This window comes from Cotesia glomerata, linkage group LG10 (genome assembly GCF_020080835.1).
Source record: "Cotesia glomerata isolate CgM1 linkage group LG10, MPM_Cglom_v2.3, whole genome shotgun sequence".
Classification (NCBI taxonomy): domain Eukaryota; kingdom Metazoa; phylum Arthropoda; class Insecta; order Hymenoptera; family Braconidae; genus Cotesia; species Cotesia glomerata.
In genome coordinates, this window is record NC_058167.1 from 7,742,114 (window position 1) to 7,766,436 (window position 24,323).

Genomic DNA, 24,323 nt, shown 5'->3' on the forward strand with positions numbered 1-24,323 from the left:
AAAGTATTCAAATCCTTCAGACAAGGAAGTCCAAGAATAATTACCCGCAGGTAGAAGAACAAATTAAATTAAAAAAAAAAAAAAAAACAGTAGCCCTGAAATGAGCAACATTGAAATGAGCATCGACAAGTAAGTCAGTTCAAAGTCACCAGTGAGTCTTGGATGCAGCGAGACCACCTGGGATAACTGTCAACGACAGATGCTCAGTGATTAACTGTCCCAGTGTTGCGAGTTTATTTGGCTTGGCTCGGCTTAGTAATTCATCAAGGAATCACGTCAAAGTATCCAAATCGGCGCGAAGCTTCGTCACTTTAGCAGATCACCATATTAGCATCAACTGGTTGGTTGACAAGAGCAACACCAACACCACAAAGAAATTAACCACCAAGGCTGCTGGCTGCACATTGTCCCGGACATTGTCGAGTATGTCAAGACCTTGTCTAATCTGTCATTGAACACGTTCCAATGTTTAGTTACTCCCGATGTTTAGTCATCTCGTCGACGTCTATGCTCCAACGGTCATATATTCCAGTTAATGGTTTGCTAGTCAACCGTACAGGATCATCGATAATTAGGCTTCTAGGTCACGACCAACTCTAGGTCCAGCAAGCAAACAAACAATAAATTTTTTTAATTTTAATACCGAGCGATAAGTTAAGTGGTAATAAACTTTTTGTCTTGACAACGCGATATAAATAGAATAGACATCTTTATTATTGGATTTAGAAATAACCCGAAAGGTTAAGAGTCAGCTGTCAGCTTATCAATAAACCAGAAATTTTTATCGTTATTGAATTAGAATTTAAATTTATAATTGCAGCGACAATCGAACGTCCTTACACCCTCTTATTATTATTTTCTTGGAGTATCCTACGCACTGAATGTTTAATATTGGATTTAATCCTGTCTCGATTAGATGGTATGGGATGTTGAATGTTGAATTATCAGCTTACCAACCAACTCCGTACCACCAATAAACCTTTACCGTGCATGTGCATTGATGACAGTTACGTAGGCACATTAATTATGCATACGGAATGTCACGTATCACCTGGTGCTCCTCCCACAGCAGAGCGTAACGGGTTGATGGCCAATCAAAGCATCCGATTACGTTACTAACCCCTTCCTCTACTGGTCTGTTGTTCTATTCTATAAGCCGCCGAGGCAGAAGCATAAATCCGAATAAATAATAAAATTGTTTGCTGATCCGAATCTCATCGTTAATCGTAAAACATGAACAAAAGGTATTGCCAAATAGCAGCAATCACCAAACAAAGATTTACGCTTAACCAGCCGAACTATCGGTTGCTCAGTTAAATGTGGTGTGAAAATTCCTCGAGAAGAAATGGCTATGTTCTGCTGAAGAAGATTTAAGGTTTAAGTGTGCCCGGAGGAGTTTGCCTGAAAACGGTTCAGAGAAACAAGCGGACTGGCTGACTTGCAAACCACTGTTACCTACGATAAATTGCTCAGTGCGCTGCCAATTCCTCAGGAATTTGAAAAGTCAACCGACCGACCTTTGGGGGGATCGCTCTAACTCGAAATTGAGATAACGTAGGTGGTAAACGATTTGCTACAGTAGCTTTGCCGTTATTAGCCTTTTGATAAAGTACAAAGCTGGTAACTAAACTGGTAAGTAACGTAAACTATTGCCCAAGTGCTTGAAAGTTTAATCAAGCTTTTATCAAGGAGTTAAATAGTCCACTAACTACGGTATTGTTACCAACAAATAAAAGACCAAGTAATCGGCCTTTCAATAGCGTGCGTCAAAAGTAATCCTTTAGGCTCTCAAAGACTCTTCGTAGAATAATTGACTACAAAGGCATCAAATTGACCCAGTTTTTTTTTTTTTTTTTTATTAAACTACCAGTGTATCGGTAACTGGTAAGCCCTTAGAGCCTAGAGTTGCAAGAAGCACCAGACTAAAACTCTTGGACTGAACTATTCAACAGTTTACGGTTTCTTGCACAAGTTTTATTTTTTTATTGCCCCTCAATCTTTGTTTCTTCCTTTCTTCTTTCTTTCTGGGATTTTGAGATCAGACAAATGACCTACTTGTTACTTTCTACAGTTTTGTGTATCTCACAAATCTCCGAATTGTTAAATTGATAGTTTGTAAAGTGAATTGAATTGAATATGAAAGCTAACCAGCAGCTTCTTTGATGGGAATCGTTTTTCATTTGGTTACGTGGGTGGTGACGACAGCTCGCTGATGCTAATGATTGTTACACGTGTCTCACGTCAGAGATCGGCTTGATGGTTGTCAAAATAGCCGCTAATGCCATTTTTTTTTCTATTGAATGCAACAAAGCAAGCAGGAGCTTCTAATTCTAATCACTATTAAATTTAATCGCTGCACTTATATTATTAAATAAAATTAAAGACTAATGACGTTTTCATGTTTGTAGAATTAAAGAGCGGCATTTATGATCTTGAACTGGCAATGACGAAATGCGATCACTGGTGAATAAAAAATTAATTGGATTTGTGACTTACTAATAAATGATAAATAGATTAAATTAAGATGTGGGTTTAAATTAAAAATAGTGATTGTTGGTTAATCTTTTCCGGAATTAAAACTTTTGAAAGTTATCGGAGTGTTACAAGTTACAGTAGGTACAGAAAAGTCGATTGTTTAAATAGTTTTTAGTTTAATACTTGCTCGGTATTACAATAACTGTGTCAAGACGCTCTAGATCTGACCAATTGTTGCGCAATCTCCAGCCTAATCCCGATCCTCAGGTATACTTTTAATCTACTCGGCTTACAATCTCGATTACGGGGACTTTGAATCGTATTTCTTACTATTGACGTCTCTATTTTATACAGTAATAAAACTTTGCATCAACACCTTTTTTAATTAATCTTATTAATCTTATTATTAACTTTTTTTTTTATTCATTTTTAATTAAACTATAATTAAGGTTTCATTCATCATATTAATTATCTACAAGTTTAAAGAGTTATTTGAACTCAAAAAATTATATTTAATATTTCAAGTGCGCATAATTTGTTAGCGATGAGATGAATAAAAATATTGAAGCTTCTAACGAAGAAGTATATTTACTAAAGTGATAAAACCTCTATAATCTTGAACAAACTAGAATAACCAAAGTTTATAGCCAAAATAATTTATCGGTTAGTCATAAAAGAGCCAAGATCTAATAAAATATATCTAACTTTCCATCGTAATTCAAACAAAACCTGATCTACCGGCATTCTGAAATAGAGCAAAGAACAATTCATCTCTTCTTTTTCTTCCTCTTTAACTTCATACAATATCACAAACTAACGGTATTAAGAAGGTAGCAGCCAAAAACCTAAAACGGGTGAAATTTCTAAAAGAGATGCTAGTGAAGCGGAGCCACTAGCATTGATGCCTACTGAATAAATAAATAAACTAAAAGCAGAATAAAGATAAAGAAGCATAAGCATAAGCCACCGTTGAGGACTGATTCAGCAAAATAATAAAATTATTCGAGTGGTATCGAGAGAAAATTGGGTGGGAGACAATGTTATTATTATATGGTGGTGGTACGGATAGAGTGGAGGCTGGGCGTGAGTGTTCCGCGGAATAATGACACAAGTGGGACCACACCAAGAACCAAGAACGAAGAACGAAGAACATTCTCTATCTAAACTTGAGAGAGTAGATCGGTACAGTAAGAGTAGATCGGTGCTGGTGAGCAGCCCAGCTAACTCTTACTCAGATGAGCGTCCAGTACTGAGAGTTGAGAGAGTAAGGTAGTACCGATAGAACCGGGGAAGAAGGGGATTGAACACCACCACCACCACAACAACAACAACAACAGCCACAACAACAACAACAACAACAACAACAACAACAGCAACAACAACAACAACAACAACAACAACAACAACAACAACAACAACAACAACAGCAACAACAACAACAACAACAACAACAACAACAACAACAACAGCAACAGCAACAACAACAACAACAACAACAACAACAACAACAACAACAACAACAACAACAACAACAACAACAACAACAACAACACAACGACAACAACAACAACAACAACAACAGCAACAACAACGACTCTAACGCGTTAACGTGATAGTGAGACTCGGACTGTACTTTTATTTGGTTATATTCTGTATAATAAGGCAAGCAAGCAAGAGATAGACCAGACATAGAGTGAACCAGGATTCCTGGTACTGGTATTGGTGCAGCCTGCAGCTGATAGCACTAAGTAGGGAGGGCAGGTCGCGTGCCGGCGTGGTGCTCTCCAACTCCCGTACCGGGAGAGGACCCGACCAGGTACTTACCTTACCTTACCAACCTCTCTCACGGTTATTCCACAGCTCCGCGCTCATCCACGCGGTGCTGAGCTAACGCTCATTCCTTGTTTCTTATTTCTTGTTCCTACTAATAATTATTACACACATTCTACTAACTTTTAATTATTAGTCGGGAACTATTATCACTTTGTTTTGTTAATTTAAAGTTAAGTGACTTTTTTAACATTTACTACCGAAATCTTATCATTGATTTTGAGATTTTTTTTAGACTTTGCACGGAAGTTTTAGTGTTCAGTGCTACAATTGATAATTGATTGATTAATTGAAGTGTGTAAATATTTTTTAGTAAGAAATAGAGCAAGTGCAATACAGTGTGGCTTAATGACAGTGGAGACTTGAATTTATTACGGAGGATTACGGAAATTTTTTAGTTATTTTGGGGCTCAGAAAAGACTAGGACTGTAGATTATTGATCATTTTTATAATTCGGAAGTGCAGCATGCTATATACGGTTGTATTTTAATCTTTTATGTGATGACTTTGTGCCCGCGGCTGATAAGGGCCAGTGACACGTGCTTTGGTTATTTTTCCACATGTGCCTAGTGGTCGGTGCGACACGTGGATTAACTATTACTGCTGTTTTTTTGTAAGCAAGCTGTGCTTTTTTCTACGAGATCAAATGAAGTGTAAATGTAAGTTTTTTTTTCGAAAGGTTCATTTTTGGTTTTTGAGGTGGAAGTTTTTTTGATTTTTAAATTCGGTAGAAATTGTTGAATAAATTTAGGTGAGATTTGAAAAGTAATGATTATTTTATTTGGACCTAATTTTGGTTAATTTGAAAAGTATTGAAGGTAAATATTTGTTGGAAAAGTTGAAACTTTAACAAAAATTTTTCTTGATTAGTTTTGGAAGTACACAGAAAAAAAAATGTTCTTAAATCAAGTATATAATTTTGAAGAACTTAATATTCTTGATTTGAGTAGAAAAATTCTTGATTTAAGGAAATTTTTCTTGATTTAAGTAAATTTTACTTGATTCAAGAATTTTTCTCTTGAATCAAGTTAATTTTTTTTTCAGTGTAGACAATTTTGAATTAGTGTAAAAAAATTATTTTTTAAAAACTATTAATGATAAATTTTTTAAAAATATTAAACTTTAAATAAAAATTTTATGATGGGAATATAAATCAAAATTAATAAAAGAAATTTTGCAAATAAGAAATGTTTAATTAAAAAACTAGATAAATAACAAATAGTGTTAGTGATAGCAATAATAATAAAGAAAAACGTGATGATGATTAAACGATAAAATAAAAACAAGATGTAAACAATAAATAAAATTTAGTTAAACATATTAATGAACTTCTCACGTCATTTACAATCATCTTGTGTATCTATCATGTATTTGTCTGAGATATAATATCCCAACGATAATAGAATACGAATACAAATATATATTCACTATTCACTACTACCATACCAATAAAATCTTGAAAGAAATGGTAATATGTACTCTCTATTTAAGATACTTAGTATAACGTAAATGGTAATGTCATCCCCGAAGTATTTTATTGCCGCGAGTGTTAGCCAAAGTGTAGAGTAGAGACAACAGACCACAGAATAGAAATAAGAAATAAGAATGAAATACTAAATACGAATAAGATAGGTCTTCATATATGTACAAGTAAATATAAAGATTATGATATGGGATGTGTGGGGCAAATTTAATGTGAGGAGAAATAGAGGCAAAAGGACCGGCATTGTATACGATCCATGAGAATCTCTCACGATTGTCCTCATTCTCGTAATAGCCGAGTATTCAAATATAATACAGTCCACGCGTTTATTATGTGCAGCATTTTGTCCACAACTTTTTTTATTTCTTCTTTATTATTATTTTTTATTTTTATTTTTATTCGGTCCTCTACACTCTACTCTGTAGGTATTACAAAGAGTGTTGGCCAATTTTAGAGAAATTTTTTTTTGTCACTTCTCTATTCATTCTTTTTTATTTCTCCGACAATTTTTTCCTAATTTCACATTTTGTCTCAACAGTTAATAAAACACTTATTATTAAAAAAAAAAAAAAAAAAAAAAAAACAAAATTAATAAAAACTGAAAAAAAGGCGGTAAATAATTGTAAGCCGTATTTCATAGATATAAAAAAAATGAAAAGACATAAAGGGTGATACGAATAAATTTATGGACAAGGAAATTGTCTGGGAGTGGGCTCTCTTTCTCTCTTTATAGGTAGAAGAGCAAGAGTGCGACTGTTGGGTGATATAAGGATGCCTGTGGGCGTGATTTTTTCACGCGCCTAACTTCACCAAGGGTGTATGCTCACAACACTCTCGCATCTCTTATCCTATATCCAGCCAGCCGCCTTTACCTTGCCTATCAATGATATAACCGTGTAGGTATCGTACTGAGTGTACTGAGCACTGAGTAGTGAGTACTGAGAATAGTATGGGAAATAATGTCTCGAGTTCCTCCACTCTCAATACTTAATATATTTACACTACTGAGGACATAACTTCTAATCTCGATACATTAATCCTTCAATCGTTAGTTTACTTCCTGATTTATCTAAATATCTGCACCGCGAATATGCTAATTTTAATTATCCGCCTCTTTCTGACTTTGATTCATTAACTAATTAAACATTTACAATTTACAATTAGATCAGTATCACTTCTCTTCATTAATCTTCAATTATAATAAAATTAAGTCATTAAATTGCATTGATTTTTATTTTTTATTTCACACTCTATTGAATTTCAATAATATTTTAATTAATTATTCATTTTAAAATCAAGAGAAAGTTTATAAAAAAATAATAATTAACAAGTTGAATTATTAAATAAAAGGATAGTGGGAAAGAATAGGATTGATGGTTGGTGTTGTCAAATTAATGAAGATCTACGACTGAGCCCTGCAATAATTACGTAAGTCTTTCTCCTCCCAGGTACAAATACAGAGTTGAGTGTGTTATATATTTAAGAGCTTGTGTCTATACAGCAGTTAATCTGAAACTTAACTGAAATAAAAGGACCGAAGCAAAGGTCTTTCACTTTGTAGGTACTTATACTTAGTTAGTATCAGAATCAGGACTGAGGTGAAGCTTTAGCAATGTATGGTAGTAGTTATAGTTACACTCTCGGCGTGTTGAGTTGAGTTCAAACGGTGAATTAACGTCAGCAAGCTTTATATTACCAGGGATAGTGCTATTGAATATATACATATAGAGTGCACAGTGTAGGATAGGATAGGCAAGGATGAAGCTCCTGTAAAAGAGATCCGACACGCTTTATTTCCTCACTACGTCCGTATGATACCTTCCATTCCTTTATATCACTTTTGGTTAGTGGAGTACACTGGACTCAATACCGAACTACCGATGTACTGTAAACGGTGGCAAACGATTCCTCTTTTTCTCCCTGAAGGCGCTACAACTTGTCGGTATGAGTTTCTCTTTCATTTAACTCTCACGGTTTTTATTTTTAACCTTGAAATTTTTGTTTCAGTTTTTGATTTTTGCTTTATTAGTCAAAAAAATATTTGTAAAAAAAACCATCTGATTTATTTTTTAAAGCTTTAAAAAAATATAGTCACACCAATAAGAACTTATAAGAAAAAAAAAATTCTTTAATCAATAATTTTTTTGTCCGTACAAGAAAAGTAATAAACTTTTTTCGAATATTATCGAATAAATTACAGCGCGAATAAAAAAATAATTAACGATTCATGGGTACAGATTACGACGTCTTCTTTACGGAGATAAACAACAAGATTAACTTTCCATAATAGTTGAATAGTGACAGAGCAGAGCTCAGAAAAACAAGTTGTGAAGCAAGATACATGACAACAGATACCAGAATCCGAGAATATCAATAGAAGTTAGAAGTATAAAGGTCCAGTTCACGTTGTAGCTGCTCGCGTTTTACAACAAATCCTTTTATTTACTTATAGATGTCAACCGGTACTATACGTAACCACTTTATACGTGTACAGCGGAGGCGTATTCCGTCTATCTTACAAATCATATGTACATTTGTACTCTATTTTAATTCCATTTGAGTTGTACCGTTTTATTTTTTCGCTTTAGGATTGTGCGGTAATGTAATTTTCATTTAAAAGTAGAACCAGGTGATTTTCCGGAGATAAATTCCGATTTTAATAAATCTTCACCTACTTCTATACTGTCGTAGAGTGAACAGACTTTCAAATGACCAACTCATAGCAGCTCGCTTGTAGGCAAATGTAATCATCTAATTATTTTTCAAATATGAAAATCCACTGACTGTAAATTAGATTCTATAAAATAAAAGATAATTCCGGCAGAGGAATTTTACCGATATCTGAGTACTTAGACTCGATACGAGTTAATATAATGTTACTCATGAAATATTCAGCCGGTACTACCACGAAATGATCGTTTGTTAGTCAACGCAATCGGTATAAGACACTACTTTTTGTTTCTTTCTTTGTTGAGCTCGCGGATATTTATCGGGGATTCTTTGTTTAAACTTTTTATACAGATCCCTCGTATTATTTATCTTTTTTCCTTGTTCTTCTTATGTGCGTTCCCGAGTTTTGTCCTTCTATTTATTCATACATTCTTACTCTCTTCCTTGTACGCGCTTTTATTTATTGTACATACATTTAGTGTCCCATTTTACTTGGTAGCTTCAATTCAATCTCTGACGTCAAAATCTTTATCAATGAAATTTTATTTTTAATCCGCCTTAAATCCCAGGGTCAAATTTTTTAATTTTAAATATACTTTTACAAAATTATAAGAGAGTTCTGTTGTAGAAAATTTTATTCACTGTAAAAAAAAAGTACTTTTTTTTTAATTTACAAAAATTTTTATAGTAAATTAAAAATAATAAAATTTCATTTTTTTAAATTAAAAATTATATCTTCCTTCAGAATTAAAAAAAAAAATATACATTTATATATATATTGAAATAAATAATTGGAGCTTTTAAATAATTTAATTCCGCGTAAAACAATTAACCGGGAGAATAATTGAACAATTAAAATGAAATGGTTAAAAAAAATTACTGAAGAAAATTCCAACGATTACGATTACGACAAATAATAAAAAGAATAATGGAATTCTGGGTAATTATTTAAGAAGGTTAAATATAAAGCAACAAAATTAGCGACTATAAAAAATGTTAATAAAATAAAAGCAGTGAGTTGTGAGTTTAAAGTCGTCAGTGTGAAGATGATACTTATTACTATTACTATTACGGTACAATACAATAAAACAATGAGAATGAAAATGGAGTTCTCACGAGTAGACGCAATGACTCGCTGGCTTATGAATGTAAACTATGGGCGACATCGAGCGTAATAGTATAATAGTATATAATAGTACATAACAGCATCAGCTCTAAATCTAAATGAAAATAAAGATATCACTGATGAGGACAAACGGCGACGTGATAATGGACTAGCAGAAAAAAATTTCATTTTCTCGAGACACTTCTGAGAAGTCTCAGTCTGAACCCGACACTTGTTACTCTACTCGGTACTCTAAGACCGTACCGCGGATATCCGAGGCTTGCGAAACACCAAGACTCTTTGGTTGCTTGTTATTATTACTATTACTATTACCGATCCTCAGCCTCTACTCACCAGTCCTGGCTATATATTTAATTTTTATTGTAACTCTAGTCGCGTTGATACTCTAGTCAACCAGATGGATGGAAAGTGCTATTTAATACTGATCACGTCAAAGTTCCGACACTGATTGGAGATATTTTCTCTTTACTAAATCAATTAATGTCCAACTTGTTTTATCTTCTATACTTTTAATATTTTGACAATTATTTCCTTAAGAAAAATTTTTTTTTTTTAAATAAATTAATATTTTTAATGTATTTCAATTAAAGTTAAATTATATTAAATACACAGAAAAAAAGGTTTACTTGAGCCAAGAAAATATATTTCTTCCTAATTATTTTCTTGAGCGAAAAAAAAATTTTTTTTTGACACAAGAAATTTCACTTATTCCAACAAAATTAATTCTTTTGCTTTAAGAAATACGTATCTTGATCCAAGAAAATTTATTTAAGTTAAGAAAATCTCCTTGTTTTAAGAAAATTCAACCTCTTGCTCCAAAAAATTTAGTTCTTGATAGAAGAAAATTTTCTTGTCTTGAGAAAATTTCTCTCTTGCTCCAAAAAATTAAATATCTCGATAGAAGTTAATTTTCATTAATATTTTTATTGATTAACATATCAAATGGGAAGATTAAATGATATTGAATTTTTTTTTTTATTCAATATGTATAATTGAACGCTAAAATAATATGAAATGGGTATTAAATATTCAAGAGAAAAATTTTCTCAAGGTGAGAAAATTTTTTTCTCAGCTGAAGTAGATGGCGCTGCTTCCCTAAAGTATCTAAAAATCTTGATCAAATATAAAAATTTATTGTATCAAATATTTATGATAATTTGAATTAAAAAAAAATTACTTCTACCAAGAATAGAATTTCAAGAAAAATTTTTACTTCGGCCAACACAACTTCGGTCTTCCTCCAGGCACCCGAAAATTTTCTTGAGCCAAGAATTTTGTTCTCCAGTCAAGAAATTTTTCTTTCTGTGTATTTATACTGATAAAAAAATTTATTTAATTAAAGATAAAAAATTTTGAACGAAAAAAATAATTCTAAAACAATTTGGATAAAATTTAAAAAAAAATGAAGCAATGAAGGAAGAAAATAATAAAAATGAATTGTAACTGGTTAAGAAATAGGACGATAATATTCAGAAACATCTCTATTGTCTTATAAACCCATCTCGTAAAATAAAACCCGATATAGCCGCTTGTTGTTGCCTCCTTGCCATGCAACTGAAGATTATTAGGGTCACGACGTCTGTAAAAGTGTCGGAAGTAACATTTGTATGTGGCTAAACATCACTATCACTCTTATTATTATCATTGTTGCTATTATATTTATTGTAATTGCGTTAATCGATTGATTTAACATCCAACAATTATAAATTATAAATAATAAATTATCATTTTATTTTTAATCGCAACTATCCGGAGGTGGGCACATGACGGGTTGAATAATCTAATGTGAGTTTAGATTTATTTAGAATAGCAACTGTCGATGAGATGCGTCCTATTTGTAACGGTTTATTTATTTATTTATTTCCTCTCTTCTGTTCAATAAACCATCAGCGGTGGTACAGATTCTTAATCGAACTGGAGTAGAATTGTAACGCGCGTAAGTTAAGAACTAGTAAACTTTTGTTAGCCTGATTTTTATTTAGTTTGCGGAGTATTTTAATTTAATTTAAATTCAATCTATTCCGGTAGTTGTCTTGGTACCGATACAAAGACGAATAGCAGTACTTCATTACCCAAATGTATTCCGATCTTGTATAATCTGTAATCATAGACTGTACATATTCTTGGAGCGACTCGCCATTTTTATTCATTGAGTTTAAAATTTATTGATAAATATTCAAGATTAATTTAACAGTTAGCTTATTTAAATAATATTTACAAAGATCGATGCGCTTTTTGTATTCCCAATATAAAACATAACTTTTGCTGACTCCCGGCTCATAAATTACTCATTCAATTTTTAAAGTTAATGTCATCCTTCAGACTTTTATTCAACTTTAATATTGATATTAATATTTATATCGTAAATTCAAGAAAAAATTTTTATGTAATCGAGGTGTGGTCTCACTTAAAACTTTTCTTTTTAATTGTCCCTTTCACTTTTCGTCTTCACATGAGACAGTTATTAATTATCACTCTCTTAGTAATTATTATTTTCGGTAAATTCTCCGATAAATTTGGATTAATAAATTTCAAGTGAGAGTACGCTTTGACTACGCCCAGTACTTGATAATTTACCCTCAATATTTTGCAGTTAAGTGCTTATTAATCACTTTTATTTAAGGTGTGCATCAGTGCCCTAAACTTTCGAGGTATTTATTAACACTTTTTCACCGGGAAAATTAATGCTTTTTTTTTTAATTCAACGAATTATTTTAATTTATTAAATCAAATAAATTTTTCTTTATCACTAATAATAAAAAATGATAAGCTAAGATTTATTTTTATATCGATTTCCGTCGAGTACATTAATAATGACGACAATAATTCAGCAATTTTAAAAGAATTTAATAGAAAAAATGTACATAGTAAATAATTAAATGTAAAACTTAATATACAGGATCTGCCCACCAGTTTAGTGAAAAAAGTTTCGATAAACCGTAAAATGCTAGCTAAATCAAATAAACGGAAAAACGCCCAAGTGTTTAATATGCAAATATATGTAAATTAAACATGACACGTAATTAAATAAAATTTATAATGTAATAACCGTATAAAAAGGTCCTTTAGAGCGGGTAATTTATCGTAATTTGGATTGGTTAAAAAAACTAAATCGGCTTTGATTTTCCAATTAGCATGTAAATAACAAAATAAATATTATAATGATAAATAAATAAATGGAGTAAAAAATAGGAATAATAAATAAACTAAATTGGAGTTGAGCGACATTCTCACGAGTAAATAAAGGAGAGTGCTATCGGATCGTGAGACAAAGTTGTATCTCGAGCGCTATTTAATCAACAGTAACATATAAACAGGAAAAAGGATAGCAATACCAACAACAAAAGTTAACATTGCATATATTGCATGCCATCAGTACACTAGCAACACCGGATCGATACCAACACTTTATTATTTTCTCTCGATCCTCGATCCTCGGTTATAATATTACATGTATGTATTATATAGTATATAGTATATAGTACATAGTATGTACATATAATATAACATCAGCTGTCTCTGTTTAAGTTGCAGCATTGCGTGCGTGGGCTGTTAAAATGCGCTGACATGAGAACATCTAACCTCTTATGGGACGAGACAAATAATAAATTATAATCGTCACGATTATCACCCGTAAGCGTCAACTCCCACCCTCTTAATCCTTAATTCGTTATTTTACTTTTTTATCTCACTTCTTAATATTATCTTTATTTTAATATCCTCATAAATACTCATAAACTTTTCTTTATTATTTACGAAATAATTTTTATGCACACCTTTGGTATTATATATTAAGTATCGAGTATTAAGTCGTTATTTATGCTCAGGCACAATAGATTGATTAACAGTTCACCTCCAAACACCTAATTCATTACTTTACCTGCAGAAAGAATTAATATAATGCACACCTTAACCATTAACTATCGATACACACCTCATATATTCAATCTTGATGCTAATTTAGGCTATTAAGTCTTGATAAATAGACAAAGTACTAAATTTTTAGCACACCTTAACTAAAAGTTGTTATTATCAGTATTATATCCTCAAAAAGGATTAAAAATGGTCAATTTTAATTAAAAACATGCAAATTTAGATTTCTAAATACGTGAAGGTGAAAGAAGATTGAATTCCTCATAAATTGCCCTGTAATAGAAGCACTTTCAAGCGATTAGATCCTAAAAAAGATGATTTGACGCAAATAGCGGCAGTTGAATTATCCGGAACGATGCAGCCTGAACTTGATCTCGAGCTCGACTGGCCTTATTAAATCCCCCCACCATCGGTTGACAAAAAAAGAGAGGCGCGGCCGGGTTGCGCGTGAACAAACTAAATGAGTAGTGAGCGGTAGATGCGGCGTAAGAGGATCTCTTCTCATCATTATCATTACTGTTATTATTATCCTCGGTTTTATTTTATTTACTCCTTATTCTCGAGCACATACACAACTAATAACACAAATAAAATAAAGCTTGGGTTAAAACTGCAGTAGGTGAATGCCGAGAGAAATCATAAGTCTGCCGAGCAAGGACGTGATACAACCACACCCTTCACGCCAATACGACTCATCTTAACTTTCTATAAACCACGCCAAAAACTGGATCATCTTATTCAACAAGTCTCATTATATTATCCTCGCGTTAAATTCAATTACTTCCTCGTCTTACTATTATATCTCGAATGTATCAATTACGCCTAATTCTTCTCTCAAACTCCGTACACTTATTGAGAATTCTTACGTTGAAGTTTTTATATAAAAAATTGCACAACTCGACACGATTCGTGGAAGGTATTTATCCTCACACGAAGTTTAAATTTCTACAACTTATGGATCTTGAAGTTTCAAGTAAAACTTGACTGCTGAAGAAAAGAATTTGAAGTCGCGGATAAAATCTTTGATTCCCGTTTTATTTTCTTAGTGACGACATAGTTAAACAGCTCAAGATTGCTTGAGATTTTTCTTATAACTTTTTCAGCAACTCCGATTTAAAGATGCTCGCACTCTCACTTGTCCAATTATCCGGGAATTTTTATAAATATTCAGCCCAAGATGGAAAAGGAGACGAGAATAAATACAAGCAATAAGTGTTATATTATAGAAGTACAAGTGAGACCTGATTTACTTTCTTGTTTAATTGTCACCGTAATTATAGAGAAGAAAGATGAGAGATGAAAATAAAAATAATGGGTACGGGTTTTGCGAGGACTGTTTGTTTTGCAGAGTTAAATCTAGCTGCCGAGTGGCGAGTGTACTTGTTTCTTTGTTCTGGTAGTTGCTGGTGCAGAATAAGAAGGTGTTTTATTTATTTTTTACCACGTGCTGACGTCGGGCAAGTTTCTCTTTCATCCGTTAATCGAGTACGAGGTGGAGTCGGTCGATCGGTCTCGCCTATAACTGGAGTAACTAAAGTAACACGAGAGCAATGCAACGGTACATTTTCAGTTCTCGAGGGATACGTCTACAGTTGCTTCCCTCATTTTTTATATTGTGTTAAAACTTGTTTATAACTTTACAACTTTTTTTTATTGTTAAACTCGATTCTGTGTAGAGCAAAAAATTATATTGGATTTATTACTTGCATTTTTAAACAATTCATTTTTTTTTTTACAAAAAAATTTTATTGAAGCCTTTTATAATTAAATTAAAATTCTTGATAATATTATTTTTTCAATTTTGTTATTTAAAAAACTTTTTCAATTTATAATTTTGCAATTAATTTTTAAAAATGAAAAAAAAATTTTTTTAATTATAAAATTTGCGGCTTTGTATTAAAAAAAAATAAAATAATTTAAATAATTGAGTAGTTACAATTAAATGTTATTAAAGAGAAATTCTATGTAAATTATAATTAACCGCAAAAAACAAAGCTAATAAATGTCTCAATAATGTAAAGTACATATTTACTTTAATTTATATACCTAAAAACAAAAAAAATATATACCACACTCGGAGTAAAATTTTTGTTCAATGAAATAATTAAACTAATAGTCTGTTAGTATTAAGTTAAATAAATAGTATAAAAGGTTTATATAGACTATAGATACCCGGAAAGATAATTAACTCCGGATTTTACTGCGAATCTAATTGGAATATTATACTGCCAGTAAAGAATTAATGTGATTGCCGTTAAATATATTCATATGAGGATTTTATTTAATGTCTAATCGTATCGCATAGTATGACCATGATAATAATAATAATAATAATAATAATAATAATAATAATAATAATAATAATAATAATAATAATAATAATAATAATAATAATAATAATAATAATAACTATATATTATATAGTTTGCCGGTGAACTCTCTCGAGTCAAGTGATGATAAAGACATCAACGCTTGGGTATACAGTAAGCTCTACGTGACTCTTAGATATTATTTCTGTAGTTATAAATATATAATCTTTGGTCTATTCAGAGACATCGATGCCTCTTTATAATAACTTTAATACTATCTTTCAACTAATAATAATATTTTATTTAATAACTATTATTATTCAAGTAAAAGTACGGAAAAACATCATTTTTTTATTCTATATAAATAGCTCACAATTTCTCATGAAATTTTTTTAAAATTTCAAACAATTATCCAATTAAAATTAAAAATCGAGTTTCATTAAATTTTGACTAAAAAAAAATTGCATACTAAAAATAAAAAATAATCGTATCATAAACATATGAATGAATTTAAATAAGCTCGTTGTAATAAAAATATTGATCGACGTCGGATTTAGATTAATGTCTTCTGGAGATGGTCGGTTTAATTAATTCTCCGAAATATTTAAATTAAAAATTATAATAAACTTATTAATAAAATTATCATCAAGAGGCAATAATTATATTAATACAATAGTAAATAAAATAAAATAAATAAAATAGAGAATAAGTTGCCAATCAGTCTGATCACCGGTTCCGACATCTGTTTAAAAGTTTTAACTCTAAATCAAAGACTCACGTGTAGACATGATTTATTACAATAGCTCCGGATAATTTACAATTGATCTAACGGAAACTTTCACAAGCCAGAAACCAGGATCAACCCTATATATTCTATACTAAATACTATTCTTAATAGAATATCTTTTTCTTCTTCTTTCTGATATGAGTATCCTTTACTTATCCTCACCCGACATTTCTTCGAGTAATTTATCATCCTCCACTAGACATTCCTCTTGTAAAAAACTCCACGGGTTTTGTTTCTACTTCACACTTGGTAATTTATAAACAATTTACTTTTTCGAATCAATTAATTACAACTCTTTTAAATGCAAATACTTGCCGGATCATAAATCACAAGCTAGTTATTTATTTTTAATAAAATATCAGTTTTGCAAAAAGAAAAATTGAATTTTCACTGACAATTTCAAGTTTTTTATCAAAATAAATTAATCAATTAAAAAAAAAATAATCTCCACAAAAATTAAACAAATCACTTGAATATTTTTCCAGAGCCAAAAAGAGGGACTCAAAAAGGCGTGAGATTCAAACGGGTGTAATGAGCGAATATCTCAGGAGCAGCCTGTCCCCGTTAGCTTGCCCGAAGTACCTACCAGCTGCCATGCGGGAGAAAGACTCCAGTCCTCGAAAAATGCCCGGACACATCAGCCCTAAGCAAGCGAGCATCTACCCCCTGAGCGTGCGCGTCTCAGACATGGAAGAGCTGCCGTACGACCTGAGCCACGGCAACAGCAGAACAAGCCCCGGCTCCCACCAACATCAACACCAGCACCAGCCCCACATGAGTCCGGCAGCCCGACCTCACAACCACCCCGAGGACATGGACTGCGAGCCCTTGGACCTGCGCGTCGACCACAAGAAAGAGCACCTGAGGGACGAGAACCAGAACGACATCGAGGTCTTGAACCAGAACGGCCTAGGAGTTCCCTACCACACGGTTCTGTTCCCCCAGCACCACGCAGTGCATCCCCTGGTGCTGGAGGCGATGTACAGATCTCACCCTCCCATCCCTGAGCTGCCCAAGATCCAAGTTCGAGCTCTTCCGACAATGGTTCCGCTGCCCTCGAACCGGTTCTCGGCACCCTCGACCCCGTCATCGTCAACCAGAGCCTCCAGTCCGCCCAGCCAGCCGACGTCGACACCAACTCCAGTGAGCAATCCTTACTCCGTTGGAGTGGGAAACTCTGGACTGAAGCCCAAAGATCGGTACTCGTGCAAATTCTGCGGGAAAGTTTTCCCCAGAAGTGCGAACCTGACCAGGCACCTGAGAACCCACACCGGGGAGCAGCCCTACAAGTGCAAGTACTGCGAGAGGTCCTTCAGCATCTCCAGCAACCTCCAGAGACACGTCAGGAACATCCACAACAAGGAGAAGCCTTTCAAATGTCCTCTTTGCGAGAGATGCTTCGGCCAGCAGACGAACCTGGACAGACATCTCAAGAAGCACGACGCTGATGGACCTACGATACTTGACGAGGTTCGCTCGCGGTACCACGGGCAGCTTCCTCGAGCAGATGAGTCGTACTTTGAAGAAATCAGGAGCTTCATGGGGAAGATAACCTCCCAGAGGCAAGGAATGCCTTACTTTTCGGGACTCCTGGCGCCAACTGCGGAGGAACTGAGAACTGAAAAGCAGCAAGCGCTGGAAGACAAGCGCGGCGACTCCTCGTACTTCAGCGATAGGGATAACCTCAGCTCCAGGTCGAGCAGCAGCGCTTCTAGGGCTGAAAGCGTTCATGAAGACCAACGTGATACCACGCCGCCGTTGTCGCCTGGAAATACTTGATTTTTGTTTTGTTAAGTTTAATTAATTTAAGGAAAATTATTTCATGGTATTTAAGTGTAAATGAGCTTACGATGCTTGATAGGTTTAAGGAGCTACTGCGCATCGGTCGGCGTTTAGAGACAGCGCTTGGTTCTCGCCTGATAGTTACAATTTATCGAATTTTATTGTTGGTAATGTTTTGTTTGTTGAACAAGAGAAAATTTTTTTTTTTTAATAATTTTTTTTTATATTTAATAAATGTTTTCATAAGCGATAATTGATCAAGGATAATTGTTAGATATCTTGTTAAATAAATGGAATATTATCAATATTAACATTTAATAAGATAATATTATTTAAAATTGTTAAAATATGGTAAGCAACTGCGTTGCAGATACAAAGTGAAAATGCTTGATCAGTGATTATTTCTTCATCTTCATTATATTTTCCTTGTTATGTTAAATATCCCGACTACTCTTGGAGTCTGTCGATCGGTATCAAGATCAAATTACTATGAAATCAATATAATGATTGAGAGAAAGTCGATATATGAGATACCGATGATACGAGCCGAAAGAAAAATGAAATAAAATAATAAGCGGGGAATATATTGATAGTATTTTTATGCCTCATTTTAACGATAAGACAAGAGAAGAAACGCCGAGATTAATGTTTTTTAGGGTTACTTTTATTTAGTTAACGGCAATAATAGCGTAATAATTGGATTGCAGTAAGAGTTTATTTAGCAAGAAATAAAATTGCGACAAAAGCAACCTAAAACTCGTTGCAGCAACAAGTTGAGGTAAAAAAATTTTAATAAAAGTACTTTTTTTTTTTCATAAGTATAAGCTAACCAAGCCGATTCGTTCCGGTAGGAAGTAATTCTGGATTTTATTGCCTAGAAAGTGAATTGAGAGTGGCCTGATGGGACATAAACACCGAGATCGGCTTAAACATCGACATCTAGATCAGGATTGGAGGTAAATAGCCGAGGCACGCGTGGATTTTAATTTTTATTTATAATATTATATAGTTATGGAGTCGATTTGATTGGTGATGGCTAATAAAGGCCTGGGTAATGTCGCTCAACTAAACTGGGTATCAGAAATCAGAGGAATCAGCGAGCAAGTGAATAGCTGATAGTTGATAGTGAATGCGATTAAACTCATCGATCTTGCGATAAACGTCCAGTGAAAACAAGGATTAGAAATCGATGGGCGTCGCCGACACTCTGATCCGTCAATTTAATTCCCTCATATACATCGGCTTATAAATTAACAAGAATTATAAAAATAATTAACAAGCTTTTGCTGATTATAAATTGGTTAGTATTATAATTATAATAATATTATTAATAAAATTACAGGCACGAGTGTAAATAGAAGACGTCACTTGTCAGTGTCGCTCATATCAATCTCCCGGATTTTCTTAACTGGATCCAATCGGGGAGTGTGTAATCACCAGGAACTCGCGTGTTTACATCGGATAGTAAAAATTCATTTTATTTTTGTTAATATAAAAATAACAAATTGCGATGAAGACTAAAAGAAGGTAATTCCCTTACATGTAGATATTGAGGAGAGGAAGCGATCGTGGGAAGGAGGATTAATACGTGCCCACTGATATTGCAGTTGCAAGTGGATACACATATATTATATATAATGTAAAACATCCAACAGAAATAATATTTATATGCTGATGCTGAAGAAAGAGAAAGATGAAAATGGTAACGGAATTTGCGCTCCCGGTGAACGCAGCATCCGAACCTACTTATGTACACGAACGTGCCAATCCCGCGTTTCCTCTCGCTAATCTTTTACTATTAAACTTCATATATTAATACACACACGTATAATTTAAAGCGCTTCCTTAAGAGCCCTTTCATATTTTCTAGCCTAGAAATTTTAATTAATTTTTTTTTTATTTCTTATTGTAATTATTTCTTCTTTTTTTATTATTTTAATGACTACTTTGCACTTGAAATTAAAAAAAAAATTTTCACGATAAAATAATTACAATATTAAAAGAAGAATTTTTTATTATTTAATAAACATTTTTTTTTTTAATAAATTTCGTATTTCTCAAAAAAAAATCTTAATTAATTAACTCTTAATAAATTCTTCTGTCAGTAAAAAAAAAAGATGAGTGAAGGGATTAATAATTGAATATTTGAGTATTTAACGATAAAAAATTAAATTAAAAGAACACACAATAAATAAAAGTATAAAAAAGCAATAATTCAGTTTTGATATAAAACGGGTGATATCAAACGGCAATCGCTTATCCCTGGGGCATCTTTCCGTTCATCTTTTCGCCGTTTATCTCACGACATAAATAAAAGTAAAAATATAAATAAAAAGGGTGATGGCGATGCACAGCACACACCCAGTTTAAAAGTAGTCGCTGGTTGCTGATGGTGCAGTCTGATGCAGATACTGATGGTGATGTTTCAGCCGATGTTGATGTTGATGTTGTTGTTGCTGTATAAAATATAAAATACAAACTGAAAGTACAGCGTAGAGTACAAGCGGCCTCGGTCTTACTCTTGCGTTACAGTTTTGCCACGCCCCGATCGAGACAGCTCATCTCGCGAAAGTGAAACGCAATAAAGGAGCCGCGAGCATAATAGTAACTGAGTTAAGTATTAAAGGTTTTAAACTGCTAGTCCGTACTGTACCGAGTAACGCAACATTTCTTCTTCTTCTTATTCTTCTCTTCTAGCCTACGATAAAGTTTAATAAAACAAAATTAAAATAAAGATGAGATCTCTGATATCCTCAACTCGAGAAATTGTTTCTTCACATACAGAGCCTCAACTTACTTTTTTTTTTTTCTATCTCGTATCATCGATTTATTCAGCTCCATTTTTAGTCGAAAAAAATAATACTATTGTTAATGTATATTATTACTTTTCTCTTGTATTGTTTAAAGATCCGATTGACTAATCAGGGAATTATATCACGTTTCGGCAGGTCCGTTCTTTTTTTGCTCTAGTTTCTCCGATTTCACCGACATTTTATTTTATTATATTATATTTTATTAAATTTACTTAATTCACCCTAATTTTGTTTATGTATAAAGTTAGTTTGGCAAAGTAATGTATATAAACAAGGAATATTAATATATATATATATATATATATATATATATATATATATATATATATATATATATATATATATATATATATATATATAAATAAATAAATAAATAAATAAATATATTGAATTGAATAAAATAAATTGTTAAGTTTTAAACGCAAGTAGATTTAATGAATTAATATATATATATATATATTGTTAAATATAAATAATTAAAATGAAATGTAGACTTGGTATCGAGGCTCAATTTAGTTAGTTAAATAAAATTTAGATTTATATTCTTTAGTTGAGTCAATTAATAAAATGTCTGATGATATTGCCCATCGTTCAATCTCATTTAAACTTATTAATTTTTAAGTTATTAACTGTTATTCTTCATGTTAACACGGTAATTATTTATTACTCAATGTCTTTATTTTTTTTTGTTTTAAAAATTTTTTTAATTGTTTAAATGTTTTTATTAAAATTTTTATCAAATTTTATTCATAATTTTAGCGATTGAAAAAATTAAGGGTGAAAATTAAATAATTACCGTAGCCATTAAAACTCATGTAAAACTAAAAAAAAAAATTGTTAAGGCCTTGAAATCTAAAATGGCGAATGAAATTTAAAAGTTGAATCATTGCGTAATAAAATTCAAGTCACGTTGACTCAAAGGGAACCCACCGAAAGCCCACAATACTAAAAAAGATAATATAAAGAAAAAAATAATATTTCTTCTCTTCCGAATGACTTGATCATTAATTAATTCGATTAATCACTCTTGTAAGAATTAATAATTATTTTTGATGATATTTAAATAGATTTTCGAAATCAAAGCCGCAATGTTTACGCCAAATAATAAAAAATAAAATTTTGTAAAAGGTTTTTCTGCGCGGTTAAAAGATTTTAAAACAAACGCACTTATAAATATTAAGACAATAGAGAATCCTACGACAATAATGTCGCGATAAGTTAAATGAATATTTATAATTATTTTATTGTAATTAATTTTATTCCTACCGTTTTTAATTTAAAGATATAACTATAAACGATTACTCGTTAGTTTAAATACGATTGTGATTTCGAGGTTACCGATTTATACGTAAATATATTATGTATGAATAATATGTTAAAACATTTTTAATAAGTTTCAGTATACATAGTTATAAGTTATATATAAATATATAAATACGTTATCGACAGCCTGATTAATTAAAGTTTAAGACTTGAAGGGTGTGTCTGTATTCAAGTTTTAATAGTTTAATGTTTTAATTATACACCTATGAGGTCTGATATTTTAAATTTGTAATTAAATTTTTCCAAATAAAATTTAATATTCTATTTTTGGGACCGAATTAAAAGAAGAAATTTAATATTTTATAAAAATGTTTTTATCTTATAAATAAATATAAATTTTATATTTGGGACCAAATTGAGAGAAGAAATGATATATTTTATGTAATAAATAAATATTTTGTAGTCACATAGTGACTGTATATATGTTAATATGTAACATTGAAAAATATTAAAAATAAGAAATTATTTACTTAAAAAATTATTTTATTTATTTTTACAACTAAATATATAATTTAAATATTAATATTATTTAATTGATTTGTGATTAAAATTAATAATTGCTAATTAATATTATTTCTACAAAGACTCGAATTGAAAATGATATTCAGCCAATTAAAAAACACTCAGCATTACTCAGCAGTAAAAGAAGATTGCAAAATGACTTATAAAGCTCGGCAGAGATCAAAAAAGGGACGGACGTGAAAGAAAAACCACGAGTGCATCAATCTGCTTTCTCCAGCTCGGACCATCAATCTCCAGTCTCTTTGTTTCTTTCTTCGTGCTCTGCCCGAGTAAATAAAAGATAAATTCTCAACGTTACATATACATGAATACATGAGCGAGCAAATTGTCCCACTAAAATTCTAAACCCAAGAAAAGTCTTTTTCTTCTAGAATTTTATTTCTTCCCAACTGCTGAAATTTTCTTATCGGCCATTTTAGCGGGTCGAAAATAAAGATGGGCGGACAATTAATAATAACGTGGGAACAAGATGGCTAGGGTCATAGGTGTGTGAGAACCGGAACAGCTGGACTCTGGCAACATCGAGGACTACGTGACTTTGTAGACAAATTGTTTTTAATGTCGCATTTTTCCTAAATATGAAATACTCTTCATTGTTCAAGTTAAACTTCTTTAACTCTTCTTCTTGCTTTATATTTTATACTTGTTATATTTGCTGACCAGTAGTGAGTACTATTTACCATCGCAATTAACTTTAAGAGCACAAATAAATGTTTGCATAAATAAATATAATTTAGTGTAATTGCTGAGGAAGAAAGTTTATTAATGAATTAGTAATAATAAAAAGCATCAGGGTGGACGCGACTAATGATGCCCAATGATTTCTTAAAGTCTCATTACGGTGAACGTGACTTTGACCCAGTTTAAATAACACTGCAAAACTGTGTCGCGAGTTAGCAATCTACCTAAATCTTTATTTTATTTTATTTACTGCCGATTTTTACTTTAAGTTTATTTTCATCGGCATTTACATTTTTACTTATTTATCAAGGAAATTATTCATCAATCTTCTTCGTCTCCTACTTACACTTAAGTGCTACTATATTTAATCTCTAATTTGTTCGCATTCCTATTTAGATATATTATTATTTTTCATTTATTTTTTAAATATTTTATCTTTGTAAAAAATATTATGAATTTGTAAACATTTTCATACTCAAAAATTAATAATAATTATTGCACTGTAGATTATATTATTACTTTTCATTTATTTTTTAAATATTTATCTCTGTAAAAAATATTATGAATTTGTAAAAATTTTCATACTCAAAAATTAATAATAATTATTGCACATAAAAAAAATAATTATAAAAGTTTGAAATAAAAATTT

At 31.8% G+C, this 24,323-nt stretch overlaps 2 protein-coding genes across 2 annotated transcripts in view; both read left to right on the plus strand.

The window, feature by feature from the left end:
• The window catches only part of LOC123273395 (probable cyclin-dependent serine/threonine-protein kinase DDB_G0292550), a gene marked incomplete at its 3' end in the record, with an annotated part of 35,542 nt that extends 31,589 nt beyond the window's left edge, over positions 1–3,953 (plus strand). Inside the window, 1 exon segment of the mRNA XM_044740795.1 lies at positions 3,817–3,953. Within this exon segment, the coding sequence (XP_044596730.1) occupies positions 3,817–3,953 (137 nt within the window).
• Positions 3,954–3,997: 44 nt separating this feature from the next.
• LOC123273233 (transcription factor hamlet-like) lies at positions 3,998–20,278 on the plus strand. The gene is made up of 2 exons (XM_044740578.1): positions 3,998–4,964; positions 17,039–20,278. Exon 2 carries the CDS (start codon positions 17,085–17,087, stop codon positions 18,330–18,332), a length of 1,248 nt encoding a protein of 415 aa, XP_044596513.1. The 5' UTR covers positions 3,998–4,964; positions 17,039–17,084; the 3' UTR covers positions 18,333–20,278.
• Positions 20,279–24,323: the final 4,045 nt, after the last annotated feature.